The sequence below is a fragment of the Anopheles coluzzii genome, chromosome X (genome assembly GCF_943734685.1).
Source record: "Anopheles coluzzii chromosome X, AcolN3, whole genome shotgun sequence".
Lineage (NCBI taxonomy): Eukaryota > Metazoa > Arthropoda > Insecta > Diptera > Culicidae > Anopheles > Anopheles coluzzii.
In genome coordinates this window covers 19903379-19922734 of record NC_064669.1, presented here as the reverse complement: position 1 = coordinate 19922734, position 19356 = coordinate 19903379, and the positions used below count along the sequence as shown (strand labels likewise).

The 19356-nt window shown below is 48.9% G+C and overlaps 3 protein-coding genes across 5 annotated transcripts; 1 reads left to right on the top strand and 2 right to left on the bottom strand.

The window, feature by feature from the left end:
• Nucleotides 1-592: 592 nt before the first annotated feature.
• Nucleotides 593-3293, top strand: LOC120952329 (putative mediator of RNA polymerase II transcription subunit 26). Its single transcript, XM_040371609.2, has 2 exons — nucleotides 593-1535; nucleotides 1620-3293. The coding sequence occupies exons 1-2, from the start codon at nucleotides 1239-1241 to the stop codon at nucleotides 3105-3107; spliced, it is 1785 nt and encodes a 594-aa protein (XP_040227543.2). The 5' UTR covers nucleotides 593-1238; the 3' UTR covers nucleotides 3108-3293.
• On the bottom strand, nucleotides 3184-6082 carry LOC120952338 (syntaxin-4). The gene is made up of 6 exons (XM_040371620.2): nucleotides 5339-6082; nucleotides 4901-4999; nucleotides 4718-4814; nucleotides 4349-4600; nucleotides 4195-4268; nucleotides 3184-4085 (listed from the first exon to the last, which is right to left on the bottom strand). The coding sequence occupies exons 1-6, from the start codon at nucleotides 5369-5371 to the stop codon at nucleotides 3765-3767; spliced, it is 876 nt and encodes a 291-aa protein (XP_040227554.1). The 5' UTR covers nucleotides 5372-6082; the 3' UTR covers nucleotides 3184-3764.
• A 1266-nt stretch (nucleotides 6083-7348) lies between these two features.
• LOC120950416 (protein cramped) lies at nucleotides 7349-15480 on the bottom strand. 3 transcript variants are annotated; one of them, XM_040368426.2, is made up of 5 exons: nucleotides 14834-15480; nucleotides 11201-14256; nucleotides 10940-11047; nucleotides 10111-10842; nucleotides 7349-9939 (listed from the first exon to the last, which is right to left on the bottom strand). In XM_040368426.2, exons 2-5 carry the CDS (start codon nucleotides 13904-13906, stop codon nucleotides 9844-9846), a joined length of 3642 nt encoding a protein of 1213 aa, XP_040224360.1. In that variant the 5' UTR covers nucleotides 13907-14256; nucleotides 14834-15480; the 3' UTR covers nucleotides 7349-9843. The 3 variants fall into 3 exon arrangements, with proteins under 3 accessions (XP_040224360.1, XP_040224352.1, XP_040224370.1); XM_040368418.2 differs by having other exon boundaries at nucleotides 14838-15480; XM_040368436.2 differs by having other exon boundaries at nucleotides 14979-15480.
• Between the last annotated feature and the right edge of the window lie 3876 nt (nucleotides 15481-19356).

Sequence of the window (19356 nt, the reverse complement as noted above, 5' to 3'; positions counted from 1 at the left end):
CATTTTTGATGATAAAAATGAAGAAATAATTATTTTTTACGGTTTTTACATTGATTCCTTTTTATCTACGAGCCGCATGGACAATTTACGTGAGATTAGAACTCATACTCACATGATTTTATATTTCGTGCATAAACAAATCATCAAATCGTTTGTTAATATATCTCATTTTTTCGATAAAATCAATAGACACACAAAAATGCACATAATAATAAAGAAATCTGTTCTATTTGCTAAGCTTTGTGTGCGGAAACTAATGGTTAACGGTTCTAAAATGACGTAAAGTCCCTCAACTATGGCGATCCCCCAAAGGCCCTAATCCACCACCTGATATTTTTAATCCACCTTGGTGGAATATAGAGGAGGTGTCTTCTTAGCGTTTGGCATGTTGCCATTTTGAGATTCAGTTTGACAACAGCCGTCGATATTTGTTTACAGGCAGCAGTTGCAATATAACGTGTAAAATGCCGATTTATGGAGTGTGGATGCAAAATACATTTTTTTAATGCTAAACAAATGTTTATCAAACGAAAACAATTCATTTATCATATCCAAATACCAGCAACATTCGTCGCATTTGACAACTGTCGTCGATCCTGGTTATTGCTTTTTTCTAAAGCCTCGATGCCCAATTGTTCTACATGACGACACCTCCTTTCTACCCACTTTGGTTCCGACCAAGGATAATGTATTTAGAAGGTTGATTTTTACCGCTTTTGCTGGGCGACATTGTGGGGGACATCTGTCACTCTCTGCATACAAATTTCATTACCCCGCACCACCCCTCCCGATTTTTATACTGTAGCCCCCGGAAGAGAAATGTCAAGTCGAGAAATGTCATTTTGCTCTGAACAACTTCGCCTTGTCATTTATAACACCTTGACCGGAGCCCCCGGTAGAGATGTGTCAAGTCGAGAAATGTCATTTTGCTCTGAACAACTTCACCTTGTCATTTATAACACCTTGGTTCCGACACAGTCATTGGCCCGCACCCGAGCACCGGGCATTGTAAGGCAAAAAAAAACAGCAGCGAGAACGATTTGAATCGCGCTAAAGCTGCATCGGTTAACTCACTCCGATTGCAAAGTGCTTCTAAATGCCCAGTTAAAGCAGTGCTAGAGATCGTTCGCATTGTTTTGGCTACGGGCCGGAAAAGACGGAACATTAACTGTTATTAACAATAACATAAACAATATTAACTGTTACCTACCCCCCTGGCTCGAGAAGTTGCGGCTAGTATGTTGGAGGGCTGGTACTGCCGCACGATGAACGAGGAAGCACAGCAACGGAACCCGCTCATGTCGATGCTCAACGAGGAACCGCAGCCACCGAACCCGCTGATGTCGATGCTGAGCGAGGAATCAGCGGCGCCGCGGGGCAGCCCGCTTCCCACGCTGATTACCGAATCGGCCTCGGCTGTGGACGTGAGCAGCGGCGGCGAGGACGAGAGCGACGACGAGGAGTCAGTCACGTTCGTCACCGACTTCCGGACGATGTACAGCGACCTGAAGAAGAAAGTGAAGATACTGATACAGGTAAGCGGAAGGCACATGGCGCTTCTCGAGACACGGGAACTAATCGAATGTGCTACCTTCCCCCACCTTCACCGCTGTCCGTAGGAGAATGTTTTCTTTCAGAACAACCTGAGAGCCAACCAGAAGCGGCTGCTGAAGATTACGCGCGATCGGTCCTTCCTGCTCGACCGGCTGGCGGAGTACGAACGGGAGGTGCTGTCATCGTCCGACAGCGACGAAACGGTCGAGTCGGAAGACTCGGCCCGGGTCGAGGTACAACCCAAGCGGCGCAAGGTCGAACCGTCCACTTCGCAAAGTACGGTCACGCAAATGAAACCACCGGTCACTACCGCGCGTCGCGGCAAAAAGATTACCAAAAAGCAACAGCAGCAACAGCAACAGCAGCAGCAACAACAACAGCAGCAGCAGCAGCAGCAGCATCAGCAGCAGCAGCAGCAGCAGCAGCAGCAGCAGCAGCAGCAGCAGCAGCAGCAGCAGCAGCAGCAGCAGCAACAACAGCAACAATTACAACAACAGCTGGCACTGCAGCAACAGCAGCTACAACAGCAGCAGCAGCAGCAGCAGCTGATGCAGTTGCCACATCAGTTGTCCCTTCCGCAACCGCTGCAACAGCAACAGCTGCTTCAGCAATCACAACAGCTCGCCCAAAGTTCGCAGGATGTGCTAGACCAGCTAACCCCAGAAGATCGGCTGCTGTTGCACATGCAGCAGGACAAGCTCATGGATCTGATCAAACAGATACCACAGTCGCAGCAGCTGCTGCAGGCAGCCCAGCAGCAGCAGCCGTTGCCACAACCTCAACCGCTAATGCAGACCCAACGCCAGCAGTTGATGCAACCGCCGCAGCAGCTATTGCAAACGACACAGCAGCAGCAGGTGCAAGTGCCAGGGCTAATGCCAACCCAACAACAGCTGCTGCAATCACAGCAGCAGCAGATCCTTCAGCAACAGCAACAATTACAGCTGATGCAACAGCAACAACCACTATTACAACAGCCGCAGCCACAGCTGCAGCAGCAACAAGGACAGCAACAGCAGCAACAACAGCAACAAGGACAACAACAGCAGCAGCAACAGCAGCAGGGGCAACAACAGCAGCAAGGACAGCAGCAGTACAATTACAGCCCGATCCAACAGTACATCGACAGCCCGCTGGAACAGATCCGGCAGCAGCAGATCGACCAGCTCGAGCTGCAGCAACTCTCCCAGCACATCCTTTTCCAGTCGCCCTCGTTTGTGCAGCAGCCGGCGACGAGCAGCGCGTACCAGTTCCCGCTATCCATGATGTCCCAGGTGCCGACCGAACTGTTGGCCACCTCCACCTCCAACTCGGACCTGGACGTGTCGGTTGACGAGGTAGCGATGGAGATCACCAAGGAGGAGCTCGAGCGGCATCTGCAGTCGCGCCAGATCGTGCCGCAGGTCATACCGGAGGGTGAGCTGCCGATCGAAATGTTCAACAATAACCCGTCCTCCTCGTCGTCGGTCGAAGCAACCGACCAGCTGAAGGACGCGGCCGGCAATCTTGTGACCGATGTATCGCTGGCCGATTTAAACCTGATGAACGTTTAGTCGCGGAAGATCGCGCAAAGCTGACTGGTCGAGCAATTCGGGTGCATAAGGACCATAAGCGTATTAGCGACGCACGTTTTACGATACGGTACTCAAAATTGTGTATAGTTTATTTTTGATTCCAACTTTACGAAAAAATGAGGATTGCAGGACTGATTGTTCTGTTTTTTTTTTTTTGTATTTTTTATGAAGCATCTAAAGATCAATGTAATTTTGGGGAGTTTTTTATGTTGAAATAGAAGATGATGTACAGTAGGAAAAATGAATCAAATAGTTCATTCATTGTAACATTAAAGTACGACTGTTAAAACGAGATGCGCTCGTTTTTTTTCTTTTTTGAATTTATCTGTACCACCTTAATGCAGAACGTCCCCTCGGCGGAGAATACCCTATCGGAGAAGTAAAGCAGAACACACACGTTAAATTCGTGCTACGTTCAACCACAGCAAGTCAAAATGGAATCAGTTCGTCACGTTCGTTTGGCGTTTGCGATGTGCTTTTGGAAAACTCTGGGTTTGTCTACGTGACTGTGTCCCACTGTGAATAAATTCTGTCTCTCACAAAAGCTGTGGAGATGAAAAGAAGACTAAACCAATACCATCGGGCAAGATACTATAGAAGTAGACATGTAAATAAGGCAGACGGGCGGGTTTTGGGCTAGAAAACGATGACCAAAAACAGCAACACCGCGAGAGCGGTACTAACCCAGATCAGCAGACAGGTGCGCTTTTTGAGCGCCTTAATCTTATACTCGCGCGCCTTCTGCAGCTGGTGCGCACCGTGATCGGTGTTGAGCGTGGCCTGCTGCGCGTGGTACTCGATCACCTGCACCAGGCTGCCTTGCTCCATCACCAGGCTCGAGATACGCACGAACATGTCCCGCACCTCCACTAGGGACTTCTCGAGCGCTTCCAGCTGGCTGTGGCGGGTCATGATGTCGCGCAGCTTTTGCCGCTCCCGTTCCGTTTCCTCCAGCAGCTGGATGCAGTGGTTGAGAAAAGAGATAGCAAAAAATCGAATGCTTTACCGGATACTGCTAGTAATTGAATAGGGATACTCTAATGGACATGCTAGGTCTGCTGCTTACATTGCCTACGAAAGGCGACATCTGATTGCCGGTGAGTTGCTCCAGCGCCTCATCGTCCGTGATGTTGTAGCTCACTACAATAACACAGTTGGAATTGCCCGTCGGTCAATGAAGGTTGATAGCTCCACTCCCTCTGCTGCAAACGAATGCTTACTTGCTTTTGCTTCCAGCTTCATCAGAGCCATGATGCGCTGCTCGTAGTACGCCACGAACTCCTCGTGCTCCCGGTACGCGCTGAGATAGTCGTCCCGTATCACCAGGAACTGTGTGTTCTTGATGCGAAACAGCACCCCGGTTCGGATGCAGTCCTCTCCGAGATCAGACTCGAGCTGTCGGATCGTGGTGTAAATTCGCTGGCAGAGCTGATTGTTTTCCTTCAGTCTTTCCTCCACCTGATCCCGGATGGCTGTACGTGCGCGGGTTGGAAGTAGCAAAGAAACCCCCGAAAAAAAAGTTGAGAATTGGGACAATTTTAAGTCTTTTGTGAAGCATGGCTCTGAAGCCACGTTTCAATCACTATTACGTTTGTCGTTGTAGTGGAACTTGGAGGACCCGATCTGTTGCCGCATTTTTGTAATGTTGCCTCGTATCGTCTGTATCCAGGCAGTGAGCTGTGCAAACTGTGTGTGACAGCAATTAGTTCACAAGATTAGTAACTTTCTTCTTCCATCGTCGCCGTTGGGATGGTGCTATGCGTAAGGCCTACCTTTTCGAGATTTTCAAAAATTTCCTCCTGTGACCTGGTGAGCGGCATGGCCACCTCGGACGCCCCATCCTGCGGCCCTTGATTCGCGTACTTACTTTTCTGCGGTGTTAAAATGAAACAACAGAGAACAACCCAAGGCCCACCCGCAAATTAGCTGATTGAACTGTGTATATCTGGAGTGCACAAAACGTCGTTCGAAGCATTCGCGATTCAATTGTCGGTAAACTAGATGGCGGGGAAAAAAACAAACAAAAAACAAACTAAACCGCACCGTCGCGAACCACACAGGGACCGATGGACACTAATTGGCACTAATTGAGAAACGTTTCAACAGTAACGAGGAGTGGGAGCATGCATCCGGTGAGTAGAACGGTGGACACGAACCGGTTCGCAAAACTGCAGGCGCTCCCACTGCTCTCGCTTTTTCTTTGCACTTACGCCTTTCAACTCGGCCAGGCGGTCCTTCACCATCGTGGACCTTGTATCGCTCGATTAGCGCGTCGGGGTGAACGGATACTGAAGAAGCGTGCGTTGCAGGACGATGCACCGTTACGCCGCCGCCTCGGAGCATTTGATTGCAACGCAGAGTCTATTCGCTCGACAGTGGAAGAGTTTTGGAAAAGTTTGATTGATGATGCGGTGTGAAGCGTTGATTCATAGGGCACTGCGCGAACCGTGGTGCACCGTTGTGATCGGGACCTTCATCTCCCTCTCTCCCCTGCCCCAGGGCGAGAAACGCTGCACGAGCCGACCGTACCGAGATCCACACCGAGACGAACCACCGTTAGCACTAAGCCGCTAATAGCGGAGCAGAAATCGAGACCGGCGACCACACAGACCAACACACGCACCACACCAGTCCGTGGCACCGTGTATGCGCGACGTACGTGAAGGGTCGCGCATTCGCGCACACACGCAAGCCCCACGCACATGCTTGCGCTCTTTGCGCTACATGTGTCTCGTGCTCGCGCGCGCCGTCCTATATGTGTCGCTATACGGTGCGACCGCCCCCCTGGACACTCTTCCTCGCTTCCAGCCATTTTTTTTTAATGGTTTGCGGATCGTGGTATTAGTTTTTTTTTGAGAACGATAGTGCAGCGAGACACACATATCGATAGGAAAGATAGCGGCGATAAGATAGTACGCGTTACGCGGCGCAACCATCACCAACACACATACCGTCGTTAACGTGCCTCGAGGGTGTGAGTGTTTTTTTTTTTTTGTAGTTCATTTCCCCGAATTTACGAAGGAGGGAAAAAAACTTCACACAGCATTCCCAACTGGAAAAAAAACAAAAAACATTTGCTAAATATGCTTATAAATGCTTTTTAAAAACCCCAATTTCCTTCTTCGTCTTTTATAGTGACCATTCGCCATGCACCATTACCAGCCCAACCCAACTCACTAGTGTTGGGTTTCTTGAATCTTTCATTCAGTTTCATTCATATGAATCTTCAGTGAATTAGAATTTCGACCGACCCTTCAAAGATTCATGAATCTCCCAGGATTCACCAATCTCGAAAGATTCATTAATCTCCAATGACTCACGAATCTCGAAAGATAAATGAATCTTCAAAGATTAAATTCATTAAAATTCATATCTTTCCAGGGGTTCATGAGATGTATAAGCGAAAGGCCATGGGAGTGACAAAATGCTGACAAATTTTTCAAAATGTGAGCTTTTGTCACTTTTTTGAGCTTTTGTCAAAATTTTGTAACCTGGAGCAGCCAGGAAAAAAAGTTGACAAAATTGGACAAAATTCGTGAAAAAGCGTAAACAAACAGCTATTTGGCGCAGTTGTGACCCATTGTTATGATAATAATGCTAAAATAAATGATTCTAATTGATGTATGTACCTATTTAGTACTTCTTAAACAAAATATCGATGATATTCAGATGTTGGAGCTTTTTTTCGCTCTTGTGTATGTTTTTGGTGCGGCCACGAGAAAAGCTCTTTTTTGCAGTTGACAAGCAATTTTGACAAAGTTGAAAAAATTTTCAACATTTTTTCAGCTCCGTGGCCACGCGCTATATGATGTTCTAAATATTTAATTTGCGCGATCCCACCTAAAAACATGCCCATCGTGGGTTCAAGCCATGCCTACCCGTAGCAAAACGAAATATCCGGCTGCTTGCTACTTGCCAAGAAGTGTCGAAAGCCTGTATAGGCTGGCATGACTACGTAGGTTGCTACGCTAAGAAGAAGAATAATGAGAAGGTTAAGGTTTATGAATCTTTGGAGATTTACGATTCGTTCATTCTTTTAAGTTTTACTAATCTTTGGAGATTCATGAATGTTTAGAAATTAATGAATCTTTGCAGCCGAGATTCAGATTTAGTGAATCATTTCAAGGATTCATTGAGATTCACAAATCTGAATCGGATTCACCCAACACTACTACAACTCACCAGCCAAACAGATTGGTTGCATCAGAGGATGGAATGGATTATTTTTTTTAAAGTTGTATTTATTCGGTTCACATTAAATGGATCTTTCTGTACATCTTTGCCATCTCGTTCCGGGTATATTCCCCTTCCTATATCGTGATAAAAAAATAAATCCGTCCTTCTTCCTCATATCTAATCGTCAAAACAGAAGGAAAAAGAATCCTCTACTAAGGTCAATAATTTACCGTGCTGTACACACAGTCTCCCAATGAAGAAAACTCAAGACAGAAGCTTTAACACGTTGAACGACATGCTCCCCGGATTCCTCTGTGATAGCAACATTTTCCGTGAGCATAGCGATCGATAGCAATATCACACAACTAGAGAAACTTATCAGCTTATGAGTGAAGCGTAAAATTGACTCATTTTAAGCTCAGATGCTCATGATGACACGTATAAACACAATTATGACCTAAACGGTTTGGTTTTCTACTTCTAAGATTTTATAGACACAGAGACAACATGATACATGTTCCGATTCATGCATTAACCCTTGGTTCATAAGTCAATACTAATACCAGTCTGAATTAGCTTTTTTTCCTTCTTCAAATGAAATATACTTGCAAACAATGTTATAAATTGTACTTGCAAAGCAGTGAGGGAGCCGCAGTCAACGTGTTAAATAAATTATCTTCTTAAGAAAAAAAAAAGGGACAAACCCTTTCCTCTATCGCTGTGTGCTGAACTACTGGACGTCCGGCGAAATAAAGCGAACAAGACAAAACGGTAACAAGGTGTGTGCTGCAGCTGTTGCCATTCTGTTGCATTCTGTTCAATATACAACAACGTAGATAACATGGCTTAATGTTTGAGGGGTTTTCGTCCAATGTAGATAGCTAACAAATAACTGCCTTCCGTTGTTGTACACGACTGCCCGTGTTGCCTACTTATGTGTGTGACGCCCCGTTATTCCGTTAAAGCTTATTAAATCTATTGTTTTACACACTCCTGATATAATTAGGTCATCTCAGTTTCGAAATGTCCCACGTTTGTTTGTTTGTTTTGTTAATTGGTAATACTTTTGTATAGCTTTCAGGTGGGGGGGCACAATTCCTCCCCGCACCACCGCTTCAAGAAGATATAATTGGTATTAAATTCGTTACTGTGTATTAAGCAATCGTGTAACTACGTATATAGTGCGATTTCTCTGTCCTGTGTCCTGATCTACAGGTCGTCTCTTTCACCCAACGTTATTTCCGAAAAATAGGGGAAAAAACAAACAAAAAAATGTAACAAAAAAAAACATGATGGCTAAATAATGCAAGAATTCGTGACTGCGCTGGGTAATCCTTTAGCTACACAAAAGTCCTACTCCCTATCCTAATTCGTGATATACAAGTTCCTCTCTTCTAGCCGAAACGTATTGGAAAAAAAACTTTTAAACAACAAGATAATAACACTATCAAGCAAATTAAGGCTATACATACGATACTACAGAACTTAATTTGTTTCTAACGTTATGGTCGTAATTCTACAACTAATTATCGTGCTAATTAAACAGTTTTTTTGTTGACTTAATGTCTCTTAATAACTACGATCTTGATTTTGCTTTCCTTCAATGGTTCAAATAGTACGGTGACAATATAAAGCTTGGTACGAAATATAAAAACATATACGGTGGCGGCCACCTAAAGTCGGACACCTCATATTTTCACCTTTTATCTGACTTGTGCCGCAAAGTTTTCACAATTCACCTGGACCACTTATCCGAAAATTTTCTTCACACGTCTTTTAGGACATTCTTGAGCTATGCACATGCAAAAACTCAGAGAGATATATTTTAAAATCTCGTAACACTATTCACAAATGTGATAAAAGGTATGAAATGTATGTGGTCCACTGAAAACCAGACAGTCTTCATTTAATAGCAAAATGACCACGTGGCATGCCAATATTGACCACCATATTGGTCTTAAACCATTTGATATCAGGTATTAAAGGTCCATCAACTAGTTTGGGCGGTGGTCTATAGAACTGTCCATGGTGCCGCAAAGTCATATAAAAGGTGAAAATTGAGGTGTTCGACTTTAGGTGACCTTCACTGTAGCTTATAGCGCAACAACCCTAGGATCCTTCGGCCTTCCAACCAGTGTGTTAAGTAAGCAAAATTAAACACACAATACTATCTGAAAATTGTACAGTAAATGAGACATAAAGCTTTCAGGATAGACCAAAATAAAATAAAAAAAAAAACAAAAACAGGCAATTGTTGGCTGCGTTTTTGGCCCAAAACTTTGTCGATGTCGCTGGTGAAGCCTCCACGCTGCTACTCTGATTTCAAAACGCCTCCTCGTGCCGGCATGTTTACGTTAAATCAGGCCTTTTCATGTAGGATGTATAGGGGCAGCTTTTCGTTTTGTTCGTGTTCTGCATTTTCGCACACCCGCGCAGGTCACTGCATCACTGCACGGTGAGATTCACGGCTGAGTGGGAGGAATAGATGCTTGATGGGCGATACGCGCACACGATGTACTGCCACCCTCCGCCCCCTAGACTAGGGATGGTGCTGCTCGGTGCGAAACTTTTCCGCAATATCCTGAAAGCGTGCGATGTAGTCGACGGTACTTTCGCTCATCATAGTCATGTCCACCTGGGAGAGCGATATAGAGAGAGGGAGCGAGAGAGAGAGAGAGAGAGAGAGAGAGAGAGAGAGAGAGAGAGAGAGAGAGAGAGAGAGAGAGAGAGAGAGAGACGGAGCATGAGAGGTCTGTAATTCAAGTGCTGCTCACAAACCCGCACACGTGACGAGTTGAAAACTTACATCCGGATCGATTGGTGGACGAACCGGTGATGGGAAGGGTTCGAGACCGGTGAATATCCCAGACAGCGACAGTTCACTCAGGTTCGCCGCGACCATTTTCTCGTCAATGACCGCCTCCGGGGCCAGGGCCTCTCCGGATGGGGTAGCACCACTGCCCGACGGCACGAGATCGGGAAACAGATTCGCCATCATCGAGCAGGAGGTGGAGGGTAGGGAGAGGTCGAACAGACTGAGGCTTAGGTCGGGCGGCAACACTTCGCCGGTCAGCTTTTTGACCGGGGTGTTTAGTTCGCCGTCTGGTGGGACGGTGCTGCTGCAATTCCTGCCTGGGGTTGGCGTGATGGAAGACGTTGGATGCGTGTAGCTAGTGAGGTCGTTCGGTAGCGTCAGCTCGTCGAAGGTGACGACGTTGGTGCGCTCCGGCGCAGGCTGCTGCGACAGCTTCCCGCATTGCAGGTGCTGCTCTTGTTGTTTCAACGGTTCAGCTGGAATGCTGCTTTCGACTCCGTCTGCGTCAACCGGTACTATCGGGGCAGCCGGAACTACCGAGGCTGTATGTGAGGTCGCTGCCTGCGAACTACCCGGCGAAGCAGCCGCCGACGAAGATGAGGATGCTGAGGTAACTGTTGCGGAGGGTGTCACTCGCACCATGTTCGGTAGCAGTGGGTGAAGCGTTTGGCGGTTGACGCGCGAACGCCACCAGCGCGACTGCTTGTAGCGGGGTGGAACGTGCTGCAATCGAGGGGAAAAAACGGGGGAAAAAACGGTCAGATGCTGACGGAGCAGCACAAGGCGGAAGCCGGTCGATGCGAAACTACACAGTACTTACAAGATCCGGCACAAGATGGTTGATGGGGTTGCGTACGGGCAGCATCGGATGCTTGAACTGTAGACAGTCGTCCTGCGTCGATATGATGCCGCCGTCGCCTTCCGCTCGCTGCAATTGGTAAGTGATATTGAAATTTTAATTAATCGCTCTCAAAAGTCCAAACAGTGCAGGCTGCTCGTGGCGAGTTTGTCGCAACGAGCGTTGCGCCGCTCCAGTGGCAACTTGCAGCGCACGATTGCGAACACGCGAGCCGTTACGTACCTTTGGTTTACGCTCTGCAGCACCGTTGGCGGTGCGCTTCTTTGTGTCCTTGTTTGCCAGGCTGGCCAGAAAGAGCAGGTGCTTCAGCCGCTGGCTGATCGTGTCGACCGGGCAGCCTCGCGTTTCCTTCACCTCTTCCTTTACACTTACCGTCGCCTCTTGCAGCTCCTCGTCCACGGCGCTCGGTGGGAGCTCAAGGTCTCGGCCTTCCTGGTCCGCTAGTGCGCACGTGGGCTTACTGTCATCCACCAGCTCCCTCGGCGAGTCGCGCTCCTCGACCGACGACAAGCCCTGCGATGCCAGACACTCCTTCATCTCCGGCCCCAGCACCACCGGAGCAGCCCGCTGGACCGTCTCCTCCCGCACCCAGTCGTACTCGAGCTCGACCTTCATCTCCGCCCCGAACATGATGTAGAGATCGCCGACCGTCAGATCACCCACGCTCCCGAGCGTCCACCCGTCCCGTATCCGCTGCATCTGTTCCTCCGACACGAGCGGCCGGAACTGGTTTGCCGACGGCAGGGTGGCGGCGTTCGGCTTGCCCATCTCGCCCTTCCGCCGATGGTACTTTTTCTTCTTTTTCAGCGTCACAGTAGTGGTGGTGGTTGCGGTCGTGGTGGTGGTGGCGGTGACGGTCACAGTCGTAACACACGTCTGCCCGCTGCTGCTCCCCATCTCGGTACCGCCGGCCCCGCTACCCTCACCCACCGAGCTCTTTACCGGTTCCTCGCCAGCCGAGCTTTCCGCCGTGTCTTGGTGGTAGCGGGCGCCCGGTAGCAGCTCCCCGTCCAGCAGCGCGAACCCATCGCTCGAGTTGTCGCTCTGTCGCCCGGCCCCGAGCAGCACGTCACAGTCGGCCGTCCGGGACGGCCCGCAGTGTTCTCCATCGTACCCGAGGAAATCCTTCATTTCGGTCGACTCGTTCGAAGCGTTCGGTGACTTGAAGTGCTCCGCAAACGCCGGCCCGTCCTGCGGCAGCAGCTCCAGCCCGTACGGTGGCTTCTCGTCGCCCGGCTCCTTCCCGCCGTCATCGTACTTGAGCTTTTTGCTCTCGTTGCCCACCTTCTCCGAGCTGCTGTCCGTGCGCTGGCGCCGTCCTGTGGCCGGCAGCCGCTCCTTGCACCCGCCCGCGAGCTTCTCCCCGGTGCAGAGTGTCTCGCCCGGCACCGCGACGCCGATCCGCTGCTCGTACGAGTTGAGACAGATGCTGGTGTTGCTCTGGAAGTCGGTCAAGCTGATCATCGGCCGATGGATCACGACGTTCTGGGCGGGCACGAAGCGTAACAGCGGTGCGCCGGCCGCACCAATCTCCACCTGCGAGAACAGCTGTATCTCGTGCTGCAACCGCTGGCGCATTATCTTGGACGACACCGTGCCGGACAGCCGCTTCATCTCGTCGAGCCGATCGACCAGCCGGACGTCCTGGGCGCGCCACTTCTGCTGAAACAGCTGCAGCAACGCGGACAGCCGCTTCTGGATCGTGACGGTGATGCGCACGCGAGGATTCTGCGCGAGTGACTGCACCCGGCCCCACGCCTCCATCGACGAGGGCTTCAGCAGTACGTCCACCTTCGCCGGCAGCTTGATCTCCTCCTGCCACTCCTCTAGCTGATTCAGCTTGCGCAGCGCCCGACAGGGCGGCGTCTTGATGCGTATGTTCTTTCCCTTTTCGCGCACCGTCGTGAAGCCTTTGTACACCAGATCCTTCAGCTTGTGGAAGTACTTCTTGTTCTGGAACGGCACCTTCCGCCGCATCTCGCCGTAGTTGATCAGCGCGTACAGCTCCTGCACCTCCTTCCGCACCTCGTCCGAGAAGTGGACGTACTTCATCACCTTCTGGTTGAACTGGTAGTACAGGTTGCGGACGTCCTTCGACTTGAACACCTGCTGCTCGCCATTATCCTTCCGGCGCTTCTTCGTGTTCAGATAGTTCAGGATCGCCTCGAAGTCCTTCCCGTACTCGTTCAGCGCCTCGAAGAACAGGTTCTTGTCGTGGTTGCTCCACACGACGCGCATCTGCTTCGGCTGGCTGGGTGTTTTCGAGAGCGTCGATGTGAGCGGCTTGGCCGGGTCTTTCCGCTCGGCGAGCGGCGGCGTGCTGCTGCGTATCGAGTCCATGCGCATCTTGTACTTGACGCGGGCGCTCGTGCGCAGCGTCTGCCCGTTCTCCGGATCGCCCGACGGGTAGAAGGTGGTGACCGAGCCTAGCAGCTCCTCGGCGACGGGCAGCGCAAAGCAGCAGACCCGCGCATCCCCGTGCTGCTTGCGGCCGATCGGCCCTTTCGCCTGCTTCGCGGGCGGACCGACGCCGGTGTCCGACGCCCCGAGGTCGTGGGCGGGCGGCGTGTAGCTCCGCTCGAACTGCTGGTCATCCGGTGATTTCGGCAGCTCGTACGCGATCGCCTTGTCGGGCAGTAAGCAGGTAACCGCCACCACATCGTCCACCGGTACCCGATACCCGTTGATGGTGCTGGCTGGAGCGACGCTCGTGTTGATGCTGGCATTGGCATTGGTGTGGTTGGTGCTGCTGCTCCTGGGGGACGTGCCCGGGGAGGAGAAATGTAGGGAGACATGGGCAGCCAGCGAATCGGCGGCCTCGTTCAGCTCGACCGTGTCAAGCTCCTGCACGGTGGCGGGCGCGGTAAAGCGCAGCTCCTGGAAGTTGCTTATATCCGCAAAGCAGTTGCTGCTCCCGGATGCGTACATGCTTTGGCGCGCGAACAGCAGTACAGGCGCGCGTGCGTGTCATTGAGTGTCAGCGTCCAGCAGAGATGGCCGCAACGGGCGCCCTTGGCCACGATACCGTCGATCTGCCACGGCACCGGTGAAGCATTCTCTTTCGCTGCTCCAATCGATACACATCGAACCGTACCGCGCCGAGATGCTTTGCTCCAGAGCGGGATGATATCCGCTTTACATTGGTTCCCGGTCCCGGTGCGCCACTGCTCGTTGACGGGCGCTGGTCCAGCGGCCACCTGTTCCGATGCACACAGTTCTGGTTCGATTTCAGCTAAAATGCCCACACCAGCACGGTCCAGCCTCCAGATGGTACAGATCTACAAAAAGAAGAGAGGAAAAAAAACTATTAATTATTGGCCCAACACTTCCGAGGTCGTTCTATTCTAGCTTATTGGAGGAGCGTTAATGCTGTTTGATTATAACGTCAGCCAGTGTAACATAATGTTAGGCTGCATCCGCCCCTTGTGCCACTTTGCTGATGAGTGATGTAACGAAATATCGTAGAAGGATTGCTGCTACGCGTCTATCCTACGTTGATCGAGGTAATATGCGGAATTGGCAGCAGGGAAACTGCGCCACTAATGGCACGGAAGGAACAGAGAGTCTGTCCGCACGTTCATGTCTCCTGATGCCGGTGGAAATATTTGATTGACGATCCGATTGGGAGGGGGTTGACAATCGGTATTTTGGGACATTTTTTTATATTTCAAATGTTTCGTTGATAGTGTGCTGGGAACAGGGCGTTTGGCGCCAACAGTAGGGGGGAAAACACACACATACACCACACACACACGCACACACAGCTCCGTGCTCCATTTTCGCTGGCCCCACTGGGACACCAAAAACTAAAATAAAAAAGCCTCTTCGATCTCCCTAGGAACTGAATACTCTTACATACACGCAGCTTATCACGCCGTAACCAACAATACTTCTGATTTTGCACTGCGATTTCCCACCGAAAAATGGCGGAGTGTGTTCGCTTCGGTGATTCACTTTCGTCGCTGCTTGTGCTGTTGGAAGCAAGGGAACTTATTTTTACCAGCTGCGTGTTACGAATCCGTCCGGATGGACTTAATTTTGCTTGCAAGCGCGACCGGAGGGTACCCCTATTTTCCCACCGTCTTCCTCCACTGCCTTTCCAGCAAGCTAGACGAAAACAACAACAAAAATGTGTCGCATCGACTAGCCAAATATTGATACAAAATAAACTTCGCGTTCGGCCTGCGCCAGTGTTGTCGCTGTGTTTCGGGGGGAAAACACTTTTGCCCTGCAAACTTCACAACAGGGCTGAACCTTTCGTGTGCCTGCTCGGTGTTGTCAAAAAAACGGGAAACGTCATAATAAACAGCTTTTTTCGGTGTGCTACTGCGAGGAAAATGCAACGAGTGCTTGCGAAATGCGACGGAAGGCCCAATCGCTGGCATGATTTGAATAAAATAGAATTAAAGGACAACATAAAACGTGATACAAAGATAATATGTGTACAAAGAAGGAGTGGAACAAAGGAATGCGTTGGCCGCCAATTCAAAACAAACAAAAAAGCCAAAGTGTTGAATAGAGAGTAAGGCTGGAAATAGACGAATCAGATCGTCGCGGTACCGCGAAAATCGCGTATGACTTGAGCTGTCAATTCTGTTATAAAATCTGACAGATAGGCGAGATAATCGCGGTTCGTGTATGGAACCATCCGAGGTCTGGTGACAATTGAATGTGCCAAGAAGAAATAATGTTTATCAATTTTCGAATCAAATTGGTTATTTCATATAGTTTATGCAAAATAAAATGCAAAACTCTTTTCCCTACACATTTTTTCAAACGAATTCACCAGAAAAAGTGAAAACAATCGGTTCGCGCTACCGCGAAAATCTCAGGAATACCGAAGTTGGGTATCTCTGCGAAACAGCAGGCGCGATCGGAGGCGCGGAAGATTTGACAGCCCAACTGTTCTACAACTGTTATAAACAAGGCGCGAATTTCGCGGCACCGCGACGGTCTCGGTTCGTCTATTTCCAGCCTAAAATAACATTTCAACCAGATTGTAAGGCTGGAAATAGACGAATCGAGATCGTCGCGGTACCGCGAAAATCGCGTATGACCGTCCAAAAAGACTTACAGCGAAAACGTCGCGCGCGACAAAAAGTAGCTCAATTTTGCAAAGAGAGCTACTCGTCGCGCGCGACAATTTTGCTTCGTCCGAAATAATTGTATCTAGTTTTTTTACAAGCCAGATTAATGCCAAACACAAAAAATTAGATTTGAACACATTTTAACCTATTGTTGTGTTGTTTCAAATTAAATACAAGTTGGTTGACTGAGTCAAATGAGCATACGAAGTTCGACCACCGAGGTGAAACAACGTGTTTTTGGTTTTCAAAGTGACGATTTCAGAGTGTGTGTGTGTGTGGGATACAGGCGTCCCCCGAGTTACGACCCCCTTGAGTTACGACGATTCGCAGATACGACGATTTTGATTTTGACATTTAGAAGTTGTAATTGAGACGAAATTGATGTATTTTTTTGAATTTCTTTGCTGATAATCGTTACAAATACATTTCCACAGATTCTGCAACTCCCCGGTCTTGAATATCTATATTGTGTAAACGGCTTTTGGTGGAAACTAATACATTATTGTACATTATTTTAAATAAAATACACGATTTCATAGATTCCGACTCTTCAATTTCAGTTATGAACTTTATATTCACAGATATTCGACATACGACTATTTCGAGTTACGCCTTCCTTTGGGACATTTTTTCGGTCCCAAATACAGTCGTATCTCGGGGGACACCTGTATAGAGTTCCAGTGATACAAGTCGTGATAAGGAAGACAGAGAGAGAGAGAAAAAAACGTGAACATGGGAGTCCATGACCCAGGAGGGGGCATTGTCCACGGAAACTTATGAGTTACTCGAGACTGAACCAAAGAGAAAAATAGGGAAACGAAACAAAATAATATCATTAGATAATGAATGCACAGAAGAAGAAATATTCCTGCTAATGGAAGCAACAACGGCCAACAAAGACCTAAGCCGAGTCAATCCTTTCCTGATAGCAAAAATACTAGACAATGCGATTAACGGTAAACCGACTCAGGTAAATCGCCTGAAAGACGGTAAACTGTTAATACAGTATCGGACAGAATGATAGGACCCTGGTTTTTTCAACGCAGCATGCACCTGTTGGGACAGGTTTATGTGTGTGTGTGTGTGTGTGTGTGTATGTATGTGCGTGCGTGTGCGTGCGCGTGCGCGCGCGCGCGTATGTGTGTGTGTGTGTGCGTGTGTGTGTGCGCGCGCGTGTGTGTTTGCGTGCGTGTGTGTGTGTGTGTGTGTGTGTGTGTGTGTGTGTGTGTGTGTGTGTTTGTGTGTGTGTGATCCCTATTCAAAAATGCAATAAGCTCAGTTCTTAATCTTATTGCCGTCGCCCACGATGACATTAATCATGCGTTCACGCATCGACATCACCAGATTCTGGATCGTTTTAGGTGTAATTTTGCTCCACACCTCTTGCATGTGATCGAAGAGGTGATCCAGATCTTCCGGTATGTTTTTACCCAGCCTCTTCTTGAATATTGCCCAGAGGTTCTCAATGGGATTGAGATCCGGGCTAAGGGCAGGCCACATCATTGTTTTGACATTGTTGTCAGCAAGCCAAGTTTGGACAGTCCCGGAAGTATGCTTGGAATCGTTGTCTTGCATAAACATCCAAGACCGAGGAAGGTTTTTCCTAGCATGTGATAGCAAATGAGTATCAAGAATGTCTCGATACCCAAAACGATTTAAATTACCGTGGATTCGAACCAACGGACCCATCCCAGAGTAGGAGAAGCATCCCCACACCATGAGACTACCACCGCCATGCTTGAAAGTTTTGAAGCAGTACTTCGGATCAAGAGCACAATTAACAGGGCGCCGAACCAACCTGCGTCCGTCCGACCCCTGTCGATTGAATTTCGATTCGTCTGACCACAAAAACCTGCGCCAATCCTCTTCATCGAAGAACATGTACTCAATTGCAAATAACACCCGTGCGCTTTTATGCGCAGGTGTTAAATTGGGCACTTCGCGTGGCACTCGCGCGAGTAGCCCGTCACTGACCAATCTTCGCTGAACTGTTCTCGGCGTCACCGCCAATTTGAGTCTGCCTCGGATCTCTGGTGCCGAGCTAAACGGATGTTTCTTCGATATGTTTACGATCTTACGGTCTTCCTCCGCCGTGGTCTTCCGAGGACGTCCGGGTGACTTGCGTGTTTCGGTTGTCCGAAGCGCGTTTGCCACAAAAGTGCGCGATCGTTCCATCACGAACTCGATCGTTCTGCGCTTAATGCCAGCAGCCGCCATTCGCTTAATGATATGGCGCTGATAATCGGTACAATGTTTACCTCGACCCATTGTTACTAAGATTGCTTGCTTAGACCGTCAAGAACACACTGGTTAAAAACTTGAACACGACTGATGCCGTGCACTGCCTGCGTTCTGCTTTTATACGCGATGAATCACATCGTTGTCGAGCAGCAAAAAAGCGTATTGATAAAAACTATCAATGAGTAAGCGAGTGAGCATCTACTCATTCAAAACCAGAACAGAATACTGCCGCGCTCATGAAACAAAACGCCCATTGAAAAGAACACCTGCGCGCTTGCTCAATTCACGCACCAAGTTTTCCATGCGCACACAACGTTCAACGCAGAGATACACGCAGGCCTTTCAATGGCGTGCACTGGCGAAACACCTGTGAGGGAATGCCGAGTTCATTGCTATTGTGCGCGTTTCCATTTCGCATTGCTGCTGTTGTGTATGCACACCAGCTGTGTATACACTGTTTGATGGGCACACCTGCCAAACTGTATACACCGATGTACAGGCGCACCAGCCGTACATACACCTCGATCATCATCCAAGCCGCCGTAGACGGAACCAAGGATAATGCATTTAGAAGGATGATTTTTATCGCTTTTGCTGGGCGACATTGTGGGGGACATCTGTCATTCTCTGCATACAAATTTCATTACCCCGCACCAGCCCTCCCCGATTTTTATACCGGAGCCCACGGAAGAGAAATGCCAAGTCGAGAAATGTCATTTTGCTCTGAACAACTTCACCTTGTCATTTATTTACCTTTACCATTTACCATGGTACCATTTCCGTCATTTACCTTGGACGGAACGAGCTTGTGACGACATCGGGTATTCGCTTCGAGACAGCTAACTGAAGAACTAAATCGTTTTATTGAGCTAAATAAATAAAAGGAATTATTTGTGAACAAGAAATAAAACAGCTGCACATGCACATTCATCAATCAGCACACCGGCGTTTTCGTCCGAGGAACAAGCGCTGCTGTCGATGCAAACTTTAGCTTTTATCCAAGTGCAAACGCACGCTGTTTCACATGATAACACACATTATCAGAATACT

Coding starts and splice junctions, on each gene's coding strand:
- LOC120952329 (XM_040371609.2), top strand. CDS start 1,239: ATGTTGGAGGGCTGGTACTGCCGCACGATGAACGAGGAAGCACAGCAA. Junction 1,536..1,619: donor AAGTGAAGATACTGATACAG/GTAAGCGGAAGG, acceptor CGCTGTCCGTAG/GAGAATGTTTTCTTTCAGAA.
- LOC120950416 (XM_040368426.2), bottom strand. CDS start 13,906: ATGTACGCATCCGGGAGCAGCAACTGCTTTGCGGATATAAGCAACTTC. Junction 11,048..11,200: donor CTGCAGAGCGTAAACCAAAG/GTACGTAACGGC, acceptor TACCAATTGCAG/CGAGCGGAAGGCGACGGCGG. Junction 10,843..10,939: donor ACCATCTTGTGCCGGATCTT/GTAAGTACTGTG, acceptor CCTCGATTGCAG/CACGTTCCACCCCGCTACAA.
- LOC120952338 (XM_040371620.2), bottom strand. CDS start 5,371: ATGGTGAAGGACCGCCTGGCCGAGTTGAAAGGC. Junction 5,000..5,338: donor GCCTGGCCGAGTTGAAAGGC/GTAAGTGCAAAG, acceptor TTAACACCGCAG/AAAAGTAAGTACGCGAATCA. Junction 4,269..4,348: donor GAAGCTGGAAGCAAAAGCAA/GTAAGCATTCGT, acceptor GTGTTATTGTAG/TGAGCTACAACATCACGGAC.